This window comes from Amblyraja radiata, chromosome 8, assembly GCF_010909765.2.
Source record: "Amblyraja radiata isolate CabotCenter1 chromosome 8, sAmbRad1.1.pri, whole genome shotgun sequence".
NCBI classification, from domain to species: domain Eukaryota; kingdom Metazoa; phylum Chordata; class Chondrichthyes; order Rajiformes; family Rajidae; genus Amblyraja; species Amblyraja radiata.
In genome coordinates, this window is record NC_045963.1 from 11,092,868 (window position 1) to 11,111,929 (window position 19,062).

Sequence of the window (19,062 nt, forward strand, 5' to 3'; positions counted from 1 at the left end):
TCAAGAACAGTTTTTCCCAGCTGTTATCAGGCAACTGGACCATCCTACCAGCAACTAGAGAGCAGTCCTGACCTACCATCAACCTCAATGGACATCCTGGACTATTTTAAATCGGATCTTACTAGACTTTACCTTGCACTAAACATTATTCCCTTTATTGTATATCTGTACAATGCGGATATATTGTGCTCATGTATAGTCCTTCTGCTGATAACACAAAACAAAAAACTATCAACTAAACTAGTAAGCAAGGAGGAACCAAGCCTCACTGGATTTGAGGAAAGCTTCAATGTTAAGCATGCAACAGACATCATCTTGGCAGTGGTATTGGTATTAGTTTATATTTGTGAAGTGGCTGGAGATGCAGTCAAAGTAATCAAGAAGAATGACGTCGGCAGGGCTTCGATAAGGTCTTTGATGAGAATTTGCATGGTAGGCCGTTCTGGATGGTTAGATCGCATGAGATTCCGGAGAGCTCGTTAAATGCCTACAGAATTGCCTTCATGGAGCGAAGCAGAGTGCGGTAATGGAAGGTTGTTTATGACACTAGTGGTCTGTGACTAGTAGTGTGCCTCAGGGATCAGTGATCAGTCAGTTTAGTTTATTGTCACGTGTACCGAGGTACAGTGAACAGCATTTTGCTGCCTGCTGACCAGTCAGCAGAAAGACAATACATGAATACAATCATTCCATTTACATTGCTGCCATCAACAATCTATATCAACGATTTGGATGAGAACATACAAGACATAATTATTAAGTTTGCAGATGACACTAACAAAGGTCATATCGGAGACAATGAAGATGTTATAACAAATGGGCAAGTGGACCGAGGAATGGCAAATGGAGTTGAATGCAGATAAGTATGAGTTGTTGCATTTTGGGAAGTTAAATCAGGCAGTATCTCCACTGCAAACAGTGGGGCCCAGGGGAGTGTTGTAGAGCAGAAGGATCTGGGAGTACAAGAACACAGATGTACTGGAAAGTGTTGTCACAGGTAGATCGAGTGGTGAAGAAGGGTTCTGGCATGTCGACCTTCTTCATTCAGGGGAATTGAGTCTAGATATTTGGATGCTATGCTACAATTCGAAAAGATGTTGGTGAGGTCACATTTGGAGTATTATGTTGCATTTTGGTGTCCCTGCTATGGGAATGATGCCATTAAGCTGGAAAAAGTGCAGAGATGATTTACGATGATGTTGCCAGGACTTAGGGGCATGTGCTATAGAGAGAGGGGGTGCTGATTTGAACTTTATTCTTTGGAGCACAGGATGTTGAGTGATCGTACAGAGGTGTGTAGAATCATCAGGGGAATAGATAGGGTGAATGTACAGAGTTGTTTTCCCAAGGTAGGTGTATCAAGAATTAGGGGGCATAAGCTTAACGTGAGATGGGAAAGATTTAATAGCAACCTGAGGGGCAGCTTTTTCTCACACAGGATGGTGGGTATATGGGATAAGCTGCCAGAGGAAGTAGATGCAGCAGGTAAAATGACAACATTTTAAAGGTACATGGAGAGAAAAGGGTTAGAGGGATATGATCCAAATGCAGGTAAACGGGGCTAGCTTAGATAGGACATCTTGGTCACCGTGGACAGGTAGGGCAGAAGGCCCCTTTTCCACGCTGTATGACTCTATATTCATGTAAGAGAGACAAAACGCTGGAGAACTCAATGGGTCAGACAGCCTCTCTGGAGAAAAGGAATAGGTGACATTTCGGGTCGAGACCCTTCTTCAGACTACCTGTAGGGGGGGGGGGGGAGGGGCACAGTAGGACCCAGGAGAGTCAGACCACATGGTGTTGGAGTCTGCAGCATGGAGGTCGTGGGCCTGGAGCTGAACCTGGAACTTAGGTGAGGCGACGGTTCCGGCCCGCTGGTGGGTGGTAGAGCGGAGAGGGTCAGCGGAGTCGCTGGTGGAAGCCCGCGGGGGGCTGGAGTAACGGCAAGGGTCGGCGCAAATGGAGTCGATGGCTCTGGTCAACGGACGGCTGGGGATACGGTGAGAGTCGGTGGCAGCAGTGTCAGGGGCCCAGTCAGTGGACAGACATTGGAGACGGTGAACAGCGGTTTCACACATTTATTCCATTTTAAAATGTGCAATATGCCTTGATTTTATAATAGAAAATAATTTTTTAGCTATAAAAAAACGTATTATTTAAAATCCTGCAGGAAAAGTAACTTTGTCATTGTGAGTCTAAACCTCTCTAGTCCCTAACCCCTTTTCCCCTATTGGTACAATTGATTTAATAATGCTATTTTGCACAATGTGAAATTTCTGAGGAAAGCAACCACCACTTTAGTCATAGAGTGATTCAGTGTGGAAACAGGCCCTTCAGCCCAACTTGCCCACACTGGCCAATATATCCCAGCTACACTAGTCCCACCTACCTGCGTTTGGTCCATATCCCTCCAAACCTGTCCTATCCATGTATCTGTCTAACTGTTTCTTAACTACCTCCTCTGGCAGCTTATTCCACCTTGTGTGTGAAAATGTTACCCCTCAGATTCCTATTAAATCTTTTCCCAAATTGTATGCAAAAATCAAAATAGGGCAGATGCTGGAAACCTGAAATAAAGAGGGAGCTTGCTTGTAACGCTCAGCATTTAGGCAGTTCCTATGAAGGCCCTTTCACTGTAACGTCATATTGTATTTTGAAATTATCAAGTGAGAATCCCCTGGCACACGCTGCACAAACACATGCTCACATTGTGCAATCCAGGGGAGTTACAGTAGAACCCTGGCTCGTGATCTAAGACACCGTAGAAATGTTCAGTCTGGGGTTCAATTCAAACCAGGACTCCAGGCGAAAGGTCACTGCCAGAAACACAGTTAAACTCAGTTCCAAAGACACAGCCAAGTTAAATAAAAAGGGTTGTTGGAAAAAATTGTATAAATCCTGAATAGTTTCCTTTTTTATTGACATTCTCACTAATTACTTTGTGTTTAGTTTAGAGATATAGCGCGGAAACAGGCCTTCGGCCCATCGAGTTCGCGCCGACCAGTGATCCCCGCACATTAACACAAGCCTACACGCACACGAGGGACAATTTACACATATACCAAGTGTACAAACCCAACCAAGCCAATTAACCTACAAACCTGCACCTGTACGTCTTTGGAGTGTGGGAGGAAACGGAAGATCTCGGAGAAAGCCCACGCGGTCACGGGGAGAACATATGAATTCCGTATAGACAAGCGGCCGGAGTCGGGATCGAACCCGAGTCTCTGGCGCTGCAAGCGCTGTAAGGCAGCAACTCTACCGCTGTGTCACCCTGCCGCCCTGTACTTCTGCCTCTGTCCTGTCCTTCAATGGAAGGGCAGTATAATGCAGATCACTGATATCTGAATCCTGCCACAGAGATGCCGCACTCAATTACACTCAATTGGGAATTAGAGGAGAAAAATCACAAGCAACAAGAATCTTGCAGCTGGAATTCAAACTTTACATCCAGTCCACAGAAAACAATGCCTTACCTATACAGACACTGTACATTAATTTTGAACATGGCGTGAAAATCTGTCTACATCTATACATAACTAAAACTCTGATCTTGTGCTCTTCCGGTTTGCGCGGTTTTCCTATTTGCGCAACAATGGTACGCAATAGCACTACGATTTTTGGCCAGGTCACTCATAATTCTCCTGTGCTGCGAGTGCAACATGGTTCGTTCCGATCAGTGGTATATTGTAAAAGTTAGCGAGGTTTAAAAATCTTAAAAACTATGCTGCGCAGATAGATCTCCTCTCCTGCCAGTCAACACAGCGCAGATTAATCTCTTCTCCTGTCACTCCGCAGGACGTCCCGCACCTTCCTGCGCTATCACATCTTTGCTGGAGCAGAGGGACACTGTGGGTGGTTGGCGGAAGCCTCCAACCGGACACAGTTTTCGGGAAGGGCCGGAAGTGGCCCGGCCTGGCGCGGAAGATGTCGCCAAACGGAAAGCGGAGAATCTGAACCCGGCGGAAAAGAGCATTCAGTGCCTGCTGTGTGTCACAAACGCATCATCATCACAATGCCCTACAGCTCCAGCCCCTTCCTCCTGGTCACCCTCACTGGCTCCCATCTTTTCTCCGAGCTCTCCACCAGGTGAGGAGGGAGAGTGGGGAAGGAGAGGGAATAGAGGGAGAGGAGGGATGAGTGGTGTAGGTAGGGAGTGGGGAATAGAGGGCGAGGAAGGCAGTGGGACAGGGGAGGAGGGATAGTGGGTGAGGAGTGGGGGATAGAGGGATAGGAGGGGGGTAGGGTGGGGAAGGAGTTATGGATGGAGGGAGGGAGTGACTGACGGTAGGGGAAAGGAGAGGGAGGGAGAAGTGAGGGAGGGATTGGGGGAAGGGAGGAGAGGGGAAAGAAGAGGGAGGGTGAAGAGGAGGGGGAGAGAGTGCTAGGGATGAGGGGAAATGAGCTGCACCAGTATAGTTGGGGGCTATGGGTGAGTGGTGGAATATTGCGTTGGGGAACAAGCCTCCTTAGTGACAGGGTCTAGCCACTTAGTCTAGTTACTCATGTCCTGTGTAATTTACAGTAAAATATTTAATTAGGAGACATCAAGTGATGACATTGAGCTGATTGTAAATTTTGGTGTTCCCTATATGTCTACATTCAAAATTTGCAATAATTCTGCGCACAATCATAATTCTCAAGTAAGTCAGTTAAAAGGATATATGCAATTTCAAAATTTGAGACTGGAGATCCAAAAGCCACTCAAAAGTTGGCAGAAAAGTTAACTAATAAAAAATGAAGCAACAATTTTGTACACCGGGAAGAAGGCACTGCACATTTATTTCTATTGTGGATCCAACAGAATGGCCAGCTTCATGAAGCAGCAATTTCACCAAATAATTTAAAAACAAAATTCCATTTTACAATGGATATATTTAATTTTCACACAATATGCAGGTTAAAAAGGCGTGGCTACGAGAATGACATACACGGCCTATAGAAGCAGCAGTTTCACGAAGGCAAACAGTATCCCTCTTTCCATACCTAAATTTTTATTGATGAAGCACAAAAGAGTAAAATCTAAAACAGGCGTAAATGCGGCATCCATGACAATTCAGACACTGTACTGTGCAAATGCTTACAGCTGGAACTAATTAAATGAAGCAAAAGAGTATAGCTTCAAGAAAAAAACAAGATGGGAAATAAATCAACCGTGGTTTGCAGTAAGCTTCACCATAATGCACATTTTATAAAACAAACTGTATTCTAAAAGAAATCTGTTACAAAAATGTCAATGATGGAGCAAATAATTCTTCCCAGTAGACGGACCTCCACCCATTACACTTCATACATCTGCATGCTAACGGACAACATTTTTCTAGTGGGTTCTATCTGTGATTGTTTAATCTAATCTTATCCTCAAAAATGACAGTAGTCATGAGAGCAAGATCAGCCCCCTTCAAAAAGGCATTTATCACTATCGGCAGTGAAGAGGCAGCTGCTCACTCACTGAAAACGGCCCAGAGCCGGACCTGACATCGCCCGGCGCGGCTTTAACGGCCGCGGGACTTGCCATCGCCCACCGGGGGCTCCAACGTTAAAACCCGGAGCAGGGCCTTACATCGCTGGCGTGGCCTTAGCAGCCGCGGGACTAATCATCGCCCGCCGGGGACTTTAACATTGGGAGAGGATGGAGAGCAGGGGAGAGACAAGACTTTGCCTTCCATCACAGTGAGGAGGAGACTCACTTTTTGTTGTATGGCTGCAGAAACCAAAGTTCCTAAGGGATAAATAAAGTTCATTGTATTGTATTGTATTGTATTGTATTTGTTGACCTGGTAGCGACTTGCCCAAAGAACTTCAAGTGGCTTTGTGCTGCCAAATGGCCCTTTCCTGATCTGAGTCACTATCAACTTCAATCCTCTGGGGTCCTCTGGGATTTTCGCATCTGCTCCCTCAAGTTGAGGGAGGCATGGTTAACTTTTTTTTTTAATCGGTAAAGAAGTTTAAGAGGGTAGACACAGAGAAAACATTTCTTCTGGTGGATGTGGGGAGGGTGGCAGACCACAAGAATCAAGTCATTAAATTCAAACCAGGAAAAGACAGAGGGAAATACATAACCTGCCAAATATGTTGCGGTTATAGAGTCATTCTGAAATGTTAAAGGTTGAGCTCAATTTTGCTCGGAGGTATATATCAAAAGAATGGACCAAAACAAGGAAAATAGAATTGAGGTTTGGATGAATGTCATAACAGCAAAAGGGGCTAGATAGATAGCCATTTTTAATCGACTTTCACTCACCTTGGACCAATAATGTTAGAAAATAAAGTTGTGTAAAGGTGGCTGTGAATCAAGAACAGACAATACCAGGGATCTTCCTATTGGAATACTGCATACACCCTGGTCTGAAGAAGGCTTCAGATATAAAATGTCGCCTATCCATGTCTTCCGGAAATGCTACCTGACTAGCTGAGTTACTATAGCACTTTGTACTTTTTTTTGTAAACCAGCATCTGCAGTTACTTGTGTGTATACACACTCTCTATTCCTGTCAGATTGTGAAGGTGGGGTTGAATCCATCCACATACCTAACTCTCTGACGTAACAATCCTTCAAGTCATACTCTTGTGGTGGCAGCTTTGAAATGAGGCTGGAGCAGTCGGTACATGAATCCCTGCTGCTAGTGGGAGTTGATGGAAAGCAGTGGCAATATGCAGTCAGTGACTGCAACTTCCAGAACTTCTATTAATGAGCAAACATACCCCATAGTCTTTTCCAGCCCTGTAATTTTCTTAATTATGAGTATAACAGCCAGCCACAGAACCAACATTTGTGCACAGTATCTGAAAATCAATGATAACAAGTGGCAGTCTTATATACAGGCACTTACAACAGTGTAATGAATAAATCAGCATCGGGTTAGCTCTGCTAAAAATCTATATTTTAAGATTTTATAGAACATCCTAATCCTAATTTATTTGGCTTTGGACACGTCCACTACATTACCAAGACGGAGTTGGATGAAGTATCAACACCAAAAAAAACTGTAATACAGTGCTTAACGATTTCTGGTGCCCGTAGGGTCTAATTTAGCACGGAAAGTTAACCAAAGTTCAAATAAAAAGTCAAATGATTTTTTTTTTTCTTTGTGTAATAGTTTACCATGCTGTTAAAAAGTTGCTTAAAGAGTGAATGTGAGAATCACTCCATGAGTTAGACTACAATACCCCTTCTCCTATCTTCATTAAAGGCGTGCGTGTGCCTTTCAGATAGGAAATGGGGGAACAGCTATCACACAGTGTCAGGTTTAATCTTTCCTCAAAATCACAGGAACCAAAAGAACTGAGGCAACGAAAGGCATTTTTTTCTTTCCCTTAACTGGAATGGTACAAAGTAATTACCTGTGCAACAATGTATTTTTACATCCTTGTCTGCATATTTTATTCTAAGTCACTTTACATTGTGTTAATTCATCTGTGATCTCGAGGTGGGACTATTTTAGTGGCAAATTGTCTTTGTCTTGGGTTAAAAGGCAAAGTAAAGTCTTCCCAAATGTTATGATCTGGAAATGCAATGCCTGATAGCAAGATGGGAGCAGATTAAACAATGACTTTCAGAAGGAAACTAAATATCTACTTTAATTTACTCCTTCCGTTGGGCAATGGGGAGAGAGCACAGTAGTGGATCCAACTGGATATCTTTTCAAAGAGCCAGCACCGCCGTGATGGGGTGAATGGCCTCCATGTATGAAGTAGTGGATTCTTTTCAACTGTGTTACAACCAGAAGATGAGAATGTTATCCCTTTATTCTGGGTTTATCTAATCAAAGCTCTAGTAATGAACCATTATAAAACATTTCTGCATACTTTTATATGCCTATGTCATTTATACATCATATATCAAATAGACTTGGATAGAGTGCATGTGGAGAGGATGTTTCCACTAGTGGGAGAGTCCAGGACCATAGCCTCAGAAATAAAGGATGTTCCTTTAGGAAGGAGACGAGGAGGAATTTATCTAGTCAGAGCGTGGCGAATCTGTGGAATTTGTTGCCACAGAAGGCTGTGGAGGCCAAGTCAATGGATATTTTTAAGGCAAAGATAGATAGATTCTTGATTGGTACGTCTCAGGGATTATGGGGAGAAGGCAGGAGAATGTGGTCAGGAGGGAAAGATAGGTCAGCCATGATTGAATGGCGGAGTAGACTTGATGGGTCGAATGGCCTTCTGCTCCTATCACTTATGACCTTTTGATCACCAGCAAGCATGGTATCAGTCTATGACCAAAGCACGGCAACAATCCACTCTCATCAGTTCAAGGTGCAGAAGCTCGTACAACAGCAAATGTCACAGGGCTGCATTTCAAATCCAAAAGAGAATTTTAGAATTCAAGGAACTGAATTTGTCAAGAAAAGCAAAACAAAAGGATAAAAAAAGCAATTTAACTAAGAATTAGATTCCTTTATTGTCATTCAGACCTTTTGGTCTGAACGAAATTATGTTGCCTGCAGTCATACACAGAACCAATAAAAACAAAACATACAACACAAATTAAACATCCACCACAGTGAGTTCACCAAGCACATCCTCACTGTGATGGAGGCAAAGTCTTTGTCTCCGTCTCTTCCCTCCTTGTTCTCCCTCTGCGCTGAGGCGATCGATCCAGGCCGGAGATGCCGCCCTCCAGTCCAGCGGACCTCCGTGGTGACGTCGCCGCCGCCGAAAGCCGGAACGCCGTCTCCGCTCCGAGACGGCCCGCCACAGCATCAGCTCCGGGCAGCCGCCCCAGCTCCAGGCTGCCGCCCCAGCTCTGGGTCCCGCGGTCTCCGCTCCGGGCCGCTGCCCCAGCTCCGGGTCCCGCAGTCTCGGCTCCGGGCCGCCGCCCTAGCTCCGGGTCCCGCAGTCTCAGCTCTGAGTCCCGCTGCATCAGCTCCAGGCCGCCGCCGAAAGCTGGAACGCCGCACCAGCAAGTCGGGCCACCGCTGCCTCAGCCCCGAAGACGGCCAGCCTCGCGTTGGTGAGTCCTGGCTGGCTCTGCCTCCGGAGCCTCGGGGTCAGTCGCAGGCTGGAGGCCGCCAGCTCCGCCATTAGGCCTCAGCGCAGACGGAGGCAGAGAAGGGGGATACGACACGAAAAAGTCGCATTCCCCCGAAGGAAGAGACAGAGAGCATGTTTCACCCCTCCCCCCTAACACAAACCAACAAACTAAAACTTAACCAAAACAAGACAAAAAAAATAACAGAAAAAAGTAAAGACAGACGGACTACAGGCGAGCCGCAGCTATTAACAGCGCCGCTGTTCTGATAAGGCTGTGCTTCAACCTCAATTATGTGCAACAACCACCTTTCAACAAGAACGACTACATAAAATCTGGGCAGCACAATCGTTAAATTGAATATAGGCTGCCTATTAAAGGTAGTCTGAAGAAGTGTCACAACCCGAAACGTCACCCATTCCTTCTCTCCAGAGATGCTGCCTGTCCCGCTGAGTTACTCCAGCTTTTTGTGTCTATCTGTGGTCTATTAAAGACTTTGTTTTACACAGCCTTTGGTGTAGGAGGCCACTAAAATGCTATAGATTAGTGTAGGAATTTTAGTTTAGTTTAGAGATACAGCGTGGAAACAGGATTTTCGGCCCACTGAGTCCGCGTTGACCAGTGATCTCCGTACACTATCACTATCCCACACACACTACGGACAATTTACATTTGTACCAAGCCAATTAACCTCCAAAACTGTATGTCTTTGGAGTGTGGGAGGAAACCGGAGATCCCGGAGAAAACCCACGCGGGTCACGGGAAGAGCATACAAACTCCACACAGACAAGCACCCGTAGTCAGGGTCGAACCCAGGTCTCTGGCGCTGTAAGACAGCAACTCTACCGCTGCGCCACTGTGAATTACGGAGATTGCTTTAGCTTTCCTCAGCTGGAGAATTCTCCTAACTTCATCCAAGTTCCAAATATTTTTCTCCCCATTTCAGAAGCAATAGAAATGTGTCACTAACCTGTGAGCAAGTAACTAAACTTTTAATTAAGCACTTGCCAAGCACTTGTGCTTTCCTGTAAACCGCATACTATTTCTCCAACCTGACGTACACTTACAGATTTCTTAATTTCTCCCTCATTCTTGTTCAAGTGTGACTATAATATATGTCACTTCTTAAAATCACTGGTGGTGACTAACCATTCATACCCCAATATTAATGATTCTCAAAGACCATTATTGATCACGTAGGTCCAGTTAAGATTTACACTAAAACTTAATTGATCCATCCTGCTTGCAGCATTGTAAAAATCAACTCTTTAGCCCATGAGGATAAACTGTTGTGATTTTTATGCTGAATGGATATATTGCATCAAATTTTCAACAGCCTTCAAAGTAAGAATTTCACTCATAGCACAGTAAATTTCTCTGGTAAAGCAACAACACCTCACAGATCAGCAACTCACAGCTGTGTAATCTGATTTTTCATCAATTCGCTGCAATCTACAAAGGTTATGGACCTGATAACGGTACAGTGACCATTATTCAGTGTGGTCCTGTGGTTAACATTGGTTTGGCTGCAGCTGTGACGTCCTGTGGTCAATGAAGATGAAAAGATTTGCAACGAAGATTGACAAGTGAAAAACACTCAATTAGACAGGGCATCGACAATTAGAAATGTAACGAGAATAATGTTTTTAAATCGTTCATGATTGTGACAAAGTAAATATTACAGGAACTTGTAAAATACCACAAAAAAAGAAAAATGACAAATACTTATATTTGTTTCATCTTGGTTTTGGTTTGCATCTACTTTGTTGCATCATGATTTTCAGAGGCATTCACATCTCTGTGGATCCTTGCCACCTCAGTTGGCAATGCTAACTGTGCATCCCCAGTTTCATTAGACCTGGAAATATATATTTCATTTACACCAAGAAATCCCATGCATAGCAAGGGAAAGAGGAAAGTCTGGCTGGTTGGTAGATTCTGGAAACTTTGGACTGAACAAAAAAAAAACATAACCGGAAAACTAGTTAATCGCTAGTTAATCCCCGAAAAAACACTGACAAGGAATTGCTCTTCCTTTTCAGCAGCCTGTTCTACTGTGGTTCCCTGCTCTGAGGATTGTTGGATATAAGAGCACAAGGTCAGCTTCTCCAAGACATCCCTCCAAAGTGTATCCTACAGACAAGCAAACAAGTGAGGCAGGAGAGTTTGAATACATATCTCCACCTCACTGACATGAAGGTTTTTCCTGCACTATTTCGTGGCCAAGGGAGTCTGTCTTTGGATGGAGGCAATAATTCCTAAGAAGGCTAAAGATCTGCTAAATATATTCATCTATTTTTCTATGTGTCGTGCGACTTTGCAAGACCTTTGTTTCATCTTTTAATTCATGCCAATAAAAACGATTAACTTTCTTCACAATGCCATTATGCTGAAGAAGTCACTTACCTCACGGTGCTTCCTGACCAACTAATGATTTGACAGAAAGTAGACTCAGCGGGACAGGCAGCATCTCTGGAGAGAAGGCATGGGTGACGTTTCGGGTCGAGACCTTCAGACCTTGATTTGATTTGACAGCTTGTCAAATGTCCCCTCCAGAAACATAGAAAATAAAAAATAGGTGCAGGAGCAGGCCATTCGGCCCTTTGAGCCAGCACCGCCATTCAATATGATCATCCAAAATTAGTAACTTGTTCCTGCTTTTTCCCTATATCCCTTGATTCTGTTAGCCCTAAGAGTTATATCGAACTCTCTCTTGAAAACATCAAGTGAATTGGCCTCCACTGCCTTCTGTGGCAGAGAATTCCACAGATTCACAACTCTCTGGGTGAAAAAGTTTTTCCTCATCTCAGTCCTATATGGCCTACCCCTTATTCTTAAACTGTAACCCCTGGTTCTGGACTCCAGACTCCCCCATAATCAGGAACATATTTTCCTGCATCTAGCCTGTCAAATCCCTTAAGGACAGATGTGTACAGCAATTCGTTCTTCCCCCGCACAATTAAAGCATGGAATAATCTTCACCCTACCATAGTTACCCAACCAGATGCAACTAAATTTAAGGTAGCTCTTTCTTCCCAAAAACCCTTTCTGGCTTAAGTCCTCCCTCCACCACCTCCAGTTTAAATTCCAATTTGGAATATTTTGGAGGACCTTGAAACCGAGAACAAAGAAGAACCCAAGGATTGTATATGTTTCTATAAGATCCCCTCTCATCCTTTTAAATTCCAGTGATAACAAGCCCAGTCGACCCATTCTTTCATCATATGTCAGTTCCACCATCCCGGTAATTAACCTGCTGAACCTACGCTGCACTCCCTCAATAGCAAGAATGTCCTTCCTCAAATTAGGAGACCAAAACTGCACACAATACTCCAGGTACGGTCTCACCAGGGCCCTGTACAACTGCAGTAGGGCCTCTTGGTTCCTATATTGAAATCCTCTCACTATGAAAGTACATTAAACAATTTACCAGGAGGCTTACAGATTGCCAAAGTTTTCACATATTGCATTAGGTTCAGCTGCTGTTCATGGATCAATTATGCACTATGGTCTATTATTCGTTTTTACACTTGGTATTATTTTTGTGCATTTTTTGCATATGGTAATCTGGTTGTCAATATTATTTCAATTGCACCATGGAACTAACTCAGCCGAATGAATAATCTGAAAGAAATTCCAAGAAGAAATTATCAATAAGATGCACTTGCATTGTTGATATACTTCACAAACCCTCCTTTACTGAGGAAGTCTTCACTGCAACCCTGAGTATTACTGCTTGGATGTGGTGGAGGAAACCTAATGTTTCTGAAGTGCTTACAGGGGGAGCGTCACTCTGTACCTGCAAGCATGTCCTGATAGTTTCTCCAAAAGTCATTTATCCACATCAAATGCAATTGTTCAGTACTGAAACTTTAAAGCAACGCATCAAAGCACCATTTTCAGTCACCTGTGCATAGATGGATCAATTTATTGCAAGCCTTGCTTGTCTGCTTTGTGCTTTTACAATTTTACCCAAGAAAAGCAACCAAAAAAAATGAGAAGGACAGCATCTGGTAGGATTTCCAAAAACACAGGCAGCATAGAAGGGGCTTTTGCCTATTGAGACCTCTAATGCCAATGGCACTTCTTCACGAGTTCCTATCACAGAAAGTGCCAGGGAAATGATAATAGTTCAAGTCAAGAGTGTTTTATTATCATATGTCCTGGATGGGACAATGACATTCTTACTTGCTGCAGCACAACAGAATATGTGAATATGTAAACATAGTTAAGGAAGATAAAGGGATTTGACCAGGATGTCACAAAAATATTTATGCATTTGTAACGCAGAAAGGGAAAGATGCTTCAGGGCAGCATCCCTCTAGAGATGGCAAAATAACATGGAATGATCCATTGATTAAGGGTGCCGCTGATGTTGAAGATGTGGGTGAGGGAGTCACTATCACAGTTCTGGGAGCAAGGTCAAGAATGGGGAATAGGAAACTCACGTTTGCAAGGCCTGATTCGAAAGGAGCTGAGATCTGTCAAAGATGAAGAATCTGAAGAGAGTTGAATACAGGAAGCAAAGTGAGTGGAGATATAAAGATGCTGATGGAATGTGGAAGATTATCAGTAGACAGCATATTGCAGAAAGAAAGATAGCGGACTCAAAGAACATGAAGGATGTGGAGTGTATAACGGTTTGAGCAGAGATAGAGGTTAGAAATAAAGCTGATGAATACTCAGTTTTAGGATGAATGCAAGAAATTGGATGAACACACGGTCATCAATTAAAGAAACCATATTCTATATATCCTGCAAATGCACAGGCAGAAATAGACACACAATATGAAAAAAAAAACAAGAGCTTATATTCAGTGGATCTTAGCTGGAATAAAGGAAAACTTGTTCAATTTAGAAATAAACATCCATTGAAACCTCATTTGATATATCCAAAACCAACAATCAAGGAAAGACAATACAACATCTTAAATGCCAACTGGGTGCTATAGGTTTATTCAGACGGAGAATTGACTATTGCAATAGTTTGAGTGGGAAAGGAACCTGAAGATCACTGCTAAGGAGGCAGCACTCAGGTAATTTCTTTATTCATCAATCAGATCTCTCAAAGATGGAGGATTAACAGTCCAAGTTTAATCATTGGCTGGGAGAGTAGTTAGAGAAGAAACAGTTGGGGATTTGCTAATTGGACCATTTTAATGCAAGTAACCAACTTACAAAGTAATTAATTAACCAAGTACTTCTGTGCATAAGTAGTCCATTCCTACTGTACACATGGCAGCCTGAATGTGAGCACCATGCCTCCCCTTATCATGCTGCATCCATGTCCAATCTTAGTTTAGTTTAGTTTAGTTTAGAGATACAGCGCAGAAACATGTCCTTCAGCCCACCAAGTCCGCTCTAACCAGCGATCCCCGCACACTTACACCACTTACACCATCCTACACACACTAGAAACAATTCACAATTATACCGTCAATTATCCTACAAACCTGTAGGTCTTTGGAGTGTGGGACGAAACTGGAGATCCTGTAGAAAACCCACGCAGGTCACGGGGAGATCGTACAAACTTTGTACAGACAAGCACCTGTAGTCAGGATTGAACCCTGGTCCCTGGCGCCCCAAGGCAGCAACTCTACCGCTACGCCACCGTGCTGCCCTATTCAATTACTGCTTTTTCAAAAGGAAAACTCTCAAGACCTATTGCATGAATAACTGTTTATATCACAGCTTTAGCATTAAAAATGTTCCAAGGTATTTGAAGGATAATTTGAAGCAACGTTTCAGTGTCATACGAGGTGATATTAAGAAAGATAACCAAAATTAAGTTAAAGAGATATTTTATAAATATGTTCTTTAAGGTGGATACAGGGGCACAGGGGATTGCAAATGGAATCCTCGAGGCAATGTCTTTAACAGCTGAAAGTATGGCTGTCAATGGTGGACAATCTATATCAGGAATCCTCAACAGCCCACAACTGGAAGAGTTCAGATATCACAAGGGGTTGATGGAATAAATGCCAGCTCTAGGATTCGATGCACTAATGATAGAACTATGCAGGTAATATTCTACTAATTTCCCATTATAAATGCCACAATAATAGTCCACAATCCATTTATTTTCCATTGGAACTGATGCAGATCATGCCTTCAAGCTTGTAACATAACACAGCTGTTAGTAAAAGTGCAGATCATCATGGGAGATCAGATTGGACGTACATTCCTGGTTGAAAATTGGTGTTGGGCAATCCACTGAACTTGAAACTATCAGGAACATGTCCCATTGAGAGCTGGCTGTGTGCCCAGCCCTTGACATGTCACCCCACTATTTCCAACTGCAGTAATGCCAGGCCTGACATTTGGTGCCACATGGATCAAGCTTTTGTTGCTAACCAGTCAGCAGAAAGACAATACATTATTACAGTCGACCCATTTACAATGTATAGATACATGAAAAGGGAATAACGTTCAGTGCAGGGTAAAGCCAGCAAAGTCCAATCAAGGATAGTCCGAGGGTCACCAAAGAGGTAGATAATAGTTCAGCACTGCTCTCTCGTTGTGGTAGGATGATTCAGTTGCTTGATAACAGCTGGGAAGAAACTGTCCCTGAATCTGGTGGTGTGCTTTTTCACACTTCTATACCTTTTAACTGATGGGAGAGGGGAGAAGAGGGAGTGGCCAGGGTGCAACTCTATCAAAGACTGCAACTCTAACTCCTCTATAAAATGACACTACACACACATAAATTTGTTCATCTTCATTGGTAATTTTTGTTAAGCTGTGTGAAGTGGCAGCATCGCTTAGCACTATATTCTTGACTACGTATATTTGAAAACGTGGATATTGATCTGATCAGTAGAGCACGAGAAGGGTACCCGCATAGACAAGTTCCATATTTGTACATCCTTCGTCCTCCAGTTTCGCTTCTGCTGAATATTTTGGGGTAGTTAGAAATGTTGTATTTTAAATATAACTAAAAAGCATTTCACTCTGTCTCAGCTGAGATAACACAACGACCGTAATTCAGATATTTTGATTCATCCCTTATTCGATTGAAGCTTGCCTATCTAGATGTATACGTTACAAGCATCAACTTCCTTCAAATGAATTCCATTAAGAAAACTATTTTTAAAACAATTCCCAGTGGTTGGGCTCTGCAGAAGTGTGAAGTGTTTCAACTAAATTTGAAAGCAAGCAAATCCAATTCATTTTTACTCTCAAAATTATGCCATCAAAATTGACAATGTCATTATTTACAATACTGCTGCATGATTGCAAGAACACAGCAGGGTGGTTTATGGATGACATCACGCGTTGCTAGGTCAGCTCTGAATTTGCCAAACCCACACTGCTGAGCATCCACTGAAGTGTAGCTGGCTGGATTAAAGTATCAGCAAACAAGTCACTCAATGCAAATTTCAGCCCCAAACACAGAGCCAACACTACTCACAGTCTGCAGACCGAATGGATGATGTCCTTACCTACACCTTTATGAGCATCTATGCTGGTAAATTCAATTGTTCCATTGTGACCTTTCCTCGGGTCCTCCTTGTAGTGTTTGTGATCTCCATTGGGATTGTACCTGAAGGCAAGGCCATAATCCGCCAGATATATCTGAAAGATTTAAAAACATTTCAGTGAAAGAGCTGTTATTTTCTTATTCAGAAGAAAACCACATTTTTATCCTCTGCATCATCAGTGCAGAATTTCCATTCACAGCTCTGTTTTATTTTCTGCATTTGAAGACACCATTGATCAGCTTTTCAGTGTTCACAAGGTGAGGAACTCGGTGGGGAATGAATGAATTGTGAGTGTGAATCACGCATCTTCTGTTGTGATCAGTTTAAATCTGGGAGTTTATGCCCAAAGTTTGCTGAAATTGACAAGGGGAAGTTGAGAGAGTAGTTAAAGCAACACGTGGGATCCTGAGCATTAGACGTAAAAACTAGTAGGTGCTAGGAAGTCATGATGAAACTTCAAAAAACACAGGTTCAGCCACAACTAGAGCATTATGGATGGAGGAAAGAAGGGTCTTTAGAGAGGGTGTGGAGGGATTTTTACAAGCTGGTTGCAGCTGGTTGCATTTTCGTCCTGTGATTGGATCAGAGGAGTCGGGGTTGTTAATCTTGCAGTGGTGGAGACGGGAAGAGGATCTAAAGGAGATGTTTGAAACTATGAACAGTGTATACTAAGCAGACAGGGATACTGGTGGACGGATTGAGAACAGAGGAATAGATTAAAGGCTATTGCCAAAAGGACCAAAGATGAAAAAAAAGAGTATTGTGGTTGCAGATTCAACTCTAGTTTACAAAACAGAGACGGATAAATATCTGGAAGGCAAGAACTTGCAGCCATGGTGAGTCAAGAGCATTTAATCATCATATGTATCAGCAATTAAATCTTACTTCCTGAAGTTCAATAGGCCCACTGATGTTATAACTCACAAATAAATATATAATAATCAATTATAGAATCAATTATTAACAGTAATACTACGTACCAGAACAGTGCAAAACAGAAGTCCATAGTGCAACCAAAAACACAATCAATAGATTATCATAGCTGATGAGGTTAGTGGTTAGTGTTGTCTGATGCTAAATGGCAAGGAGCTATTCTTGAATCTGGCGATCATAGTTTTCAGGCTCATGTACCTTCTTCCCAATTGTAGTAGGGAAATGGGAGCATGGACAAGGTCATATGGGCCTTTGATGACAACTGGATGTCATTTTGAGGCAGCACCTTCTATAGATCCCTTCGATGGTGGGGAGGTCAGTACCTGTGATGGACTGGGCAATATCTGCTCATTTCAGTAGCCGCCTTTGTTTCTGGGTTTTCAAGTTATTGAACCAGGCTGTGATGCAACTAGTCAGTAGGCTCTCTACTCTACACGTGTAGATCGGTAGAGTATTCGGCAACGTACCGAAACTCTTCTAAGGAAGTTGAGGCATTGATGTATTTTCTTTGTGATTGCATCAATGGCCTGGCTCATATCCATATCGCTCTAGAGATTAGGTTCACAGTTGAGAGAGCAGCTGAGAGCAGGAGCAGCATGGTAGATATAAAAATCAACCATTCGCATGAGGCCAGCTTAGCTTCACTTAGGAGTGAGCACCTGAGAGGAAGAGCAGTACAGTAGATTTTAAAACAGTTGTTAACATTCTAGAGTATTTGCTCCAAGAGGTCGGAAGAAAGTAGATCGGTGATCACCAGGAAAGGATGTAGACAAAGACTGCAGGGATCGCCTGTGGACATTCCCCTTAGTTTTGTTTTGTTTATTGTCACGTGTACCGAGGTACGGTGAAAAACTTTTGTTGCGTGTTAACCAGTCAGCAGAAAGACAATACATGATTACAATCGATCCATTTACAGTGTATAGATACATGATAAGAGAACAACGTTTAGTGCAAGGTAAAGCCAGCAAAGTCCAATCAAGGATAGTCCGAGGGTCACCAAAGAGGTAGATAGTAGTTCAGCACTGCTCTCTGGTTGTGGGAGGATGATTCAGTTGCCTGATAACAGCTGGGAAGAAACTGTCTCTAAATCTGATGTTGTGCATTTTCACACTTCTATACCTTTTGCCAGATGGGAGAGGTGAGAAGAAGGCGTGGCCAGGATGCGATTTGTCCTTGATTATGCTGCTGGCCTTGCCGAGGCAGCGTGAGGTATAAATGGAGTCAATAGAAGGGAGGTTGGTTTGTGTGATGGTCTGGGCTGCGTCCACAAGTTGCTGCAATTTCTTGCGGTCCTGGTTGGATCTGCTACCAAACCAAGCTGTGCTGCATCCTGATAAAATGCTTTCTATGGTGCAACTGTGGAAGTTGGTGAGTGTTGTAGGGGACATGCCAAACTTCCGAAACCTTCTTAAAGAAGTAGAGGAAACAGCTAATACACTTTTGTAGATTTAAGGAACTGCAGATGCTGGTTGTATATTGTATATTGTTGGGAGGTTGACCATTAGGAGGCAGCAGCAGCAGCAGCAGCAGCAGCAGACGTCAGGTCTGTGGCACCAGCTTGGTTCTGAGGCAGAGCAGGGTAGAGTGAAGGAAGGCATGAGCTGAGCTGAGCAACTGTGCCGGGAGAATATCTGTGGAGGTGCAAGTATTGAGATTTTGCCTACTGAGGCT

General features: G+C 43.2%; 1 protein-coding gene across 5 annotated transcripts in view; it reads right to left on the reverse strand.

Annotated features, from left to right (window-relative positions):
• The window catches only part of vrk2 (VRK serine/threonine kinase 2), a 91,373-nt gene that overhangs the window by 51,735 nt on the left and 20,576 nt on the right, over positions 1–19,062 (reverse strand). For all 5 annotated transcript variants that reach the window (XM_033025170.1, XM_033025169.1, XM_033025166.1 and 2 more), the window contains one exon: positions 16,420–16,552. In XM_033025170.1, the coding sequence (XP_032881061.1) occupies positions 16,420–16,552 (133 nt within the window). The remainder of the gene's footprint in view (positions 1–16,419; positions 16,553–19,062) is intronic.